We start from the raw sequence: 2,810 nt of genomic DNA, 5'->3' as shown, positions 1-2,810 counted from the left end.
AGAACACATTAATAAAGAGTGAAAATCAAAAATGGAAGCTGAAAAAAAGCAAAAACAAGCGTACGCAAGTAGCAAGTTGCAAAATATATATAAATTTGATAAATTTCAACAACACACAAAAATAGAGCTTTCACACGAGTGTTTTTTTTTTTTTTGAGCTGTCAAAATTTGACTTTGCATTTAGCACAGCAAAATTCAATTCATTTGTACACCATAGTAAATTTGTTTACCTCGTCTTACCACGGAGAAAAATGTTACCGATTGGCACACGGCCTATACATGTTTATAAGCTGTCAAAATTTTACCTAGCCCCATGAGCAGAGGCAAATTAAATATGTTTCTGTACAAAGCAGACGCACGTACATACGAAATAGGAATGTTCCTATATTCATCTGACACACAGGTAGAACCATCTGAGTTTAGTTAATTTCGTTTTCAAAGAACGTATTTTTAAATAGTTAAATAAAGACGGTCAATTTGACAGACATTCGCAATTACAAATGTATTGAAAAAGTGTTGAAATAAAAACACGTGCGATCGTTTTTTGTGCAAAAGAAGAAGTGACATTTTATATTTCCTTTAAGCAAAGAGAGTATACATTTGACAGCTGTTAGTGGTAAAGAGTACTTACATATATGCCAGCTAAGGCCCTATTCACAATACCCTCACTTCTTGAGGCCCCTATTGCGAGTGTCGACTGGCAGTAGAATAGAAATTTGTCGATCGAGTCGATCATCTTTTATTTTGCTATTGTGTAACATGATCGATAAAAATTTGTATTATTGTGAATGGTTGACAGAATTATAAACAGCTGTTTGTTTGTTTACATTTGTTTCTTGAGTGTTTTATTTACATAATTTTTAAAATAATTGCTTTTATTATAAAATTAAAAAAATGGACACAGTTGAAATATGGTTTAGTGAAGAGGAAGATGATGCGGAAGCTAATAGATTAGTAGAGTTAGCTAAATCAAGGAGGGAATTGCGAGATTCGTCGGATCCGTTGGACTTGGAAGGTGTATGTACATGTGTGAGCTTTATGAATAGAAGTTGCGCTCCCGATGCTTCACTGTTTTTAGGCTTTACATGATTTGCAGGAAAAGCTGTTTTCCGCATTAATAAACTTTATGGAAGTTTAAGAAATACGGTACGGTTAAGTTTTTTGTACAATGATGTTGGGTTTTTGTGTCCAAACGCGTGACCCGAGTTTAAAAACTTTAACATAACAACATAACACGTGTATTGAAAGAATTCAACTTTAATTTAAAATAAAGATTTCAAATTTCCGAGCACTAGTCAATTAATAAATTATGCAGTTTTTTTGTATAAACTTTTGATGTTGGCTCTGCGCAAAAACACTGTGGATGGCGTAACCGGAGTTATATGCACAAGAAATATTGTATATGTATTTTTTCTAATAGAAGCGGAGCTTCCTACCCTACTCTTTCCGGAAATTCCTTTGCCCATGTCTTCACAACCGCGCAAGTTACTTATAATTTTTGATCTGTAATTCAGACACATACATGCATATGTATATTTCACAATTTTTTACAACTTCCAGTTCAATTGACTTACTTTTTATCCATTATAGTACCACTTTCTTATGTAAATTTTATAAACGCAAACTCCAACGACTATAAAACAGCAATAGAAGGATGAGCGATTAAAAAGTATTCACAGTCGCTAATTGAGCGACTAAGCGACACTCGCAATAGCATCGATAATCGATAATCGCTTAATAGTCGTTTATCTACTGCCAATCGACATTCGCAATAGGGGTGTGAATATTTAATTAATTAAAAAAAAAAAATCTATATGTAGATATTCAATAAGCTACCAATAAATTTAAATTCTTTGCCTTAACCTACTACCTATAAATTCAAAAGAAAGTTATTTCAAATTCTTATAAAAATGTTACATACATACATATGTATGTTTAATGAAATTAATTAAAATTCAATACAAGCCCATTTTCTGTGGGAAAAAATCATTCTTCCCTTTAGCCACAGCTTTTGTGAGACTGTCGCCAGCCATCTCAACTGTTGGTATATACTTTATTGAAATTATCCCGTTTTCGACTGTCTCACGCAAATGATGGTACTTAATATCGATATGTTTGGATCTCGGTCGAAAGCCATCAGATTCAGCTAATTTGATAGCACTTTGGTTATCGCAGTACAATTGAATTGATGAACCGCCACCGTAATCCAATTCGCCTGATAATTGTTTCAGCCAAACCGCCTCTTGAACAGCCGATGACATTGCCATGTACTCGGCCTCGGTACTTGACAATGCAACTGTTGGTTGGCGCTTACTTGCCCAATTAATTGCTGCATTTGACATCTTGAACAAGTATCCCGTACAAGAACGACGTTTATCAATGTCCGATGCCCAATCAGCATCAGAGGAACCATGCAATTGTGGTGAACCATTCGACGAATACTTTAGTTTATAGTCCTTGGTTCCCTTGAGATATCGCATGATTCTTTTCACAGCCTTCCAATGGGAAACATTGTACTTTGAGTTAAATCGGCTGACGTCATTAACCGCGAACGCAATGTCTGGCCGCGTACATTGTGCCAGATACAATAAACTGCCCACAGCAGCCTGATAAGGAATCTTTGCTAGTTCATCTTCATCAGCGCTTTCTGAAACCATACCGGTGGATAACTTTTGATTGTAGTCGCTTGGGGTAGAAACTGGTCTGCAATCAGCCATGTTGAACCGAATTAAAATATCGTTAATATATTTACACTGGTCGAGTTCTACACCATCATGGGTCGGGGTAATTCGGATACCAATACAACTTTT

General features: G+C 35.4%; 1 protein-coding gene across 1 annotated transcript; it reads right to left on the bottom strand.

Annotated features, from left to right (window-relative positions):
* Positions 1-1,955: 1,955 nt before the first annotated feature.
* LOC118755254 (secreted RxLR effector protein 161-like) lies at positions 1,956-2,717 on the bottom strand. The gene has a single exon (XM_036490106.1). It carries the CDS (start codon positions 2,715-2,717, stop codon positions 1,956-1,958), a length of 762 nt encoding a protein of 253 aa, XP_036345999.1.
* Positions 2,718-2,810: the final 93 nt, after the last annotated feature.

Source organism: Rhagoletis pomonella, unplaced genomic scaffold, assembly GCF_013731165.1.
Source record: "Rhagoletis pomonella isolate Grant_MI unplaced genomic scaffold, Rhpom_1.0 Rhpom_scaffold_00002, whole genome shotgun sequence".
Lineage (NCBI taxonomy): Eukaryota > Metazoa > Arthropoda > Insecta > Diptera > Tephritidae > Rhagoletis > Rhagoletis pomonella.
Note: the sequence above shows the minus strand (reverse complement) of the source record. Positions and strands in the feature narration are given on the sequence as shown.

What these genes read in the sequence shown, in the direction of transcription:
- LOC118755254 (XM_036490106.1), bottom strand. Translation starts at nt 2,717, where the DNA reads ATGGCTGATTGCAGACCAGTTTCTACCCCAAGCGACTACAATCAAAAG.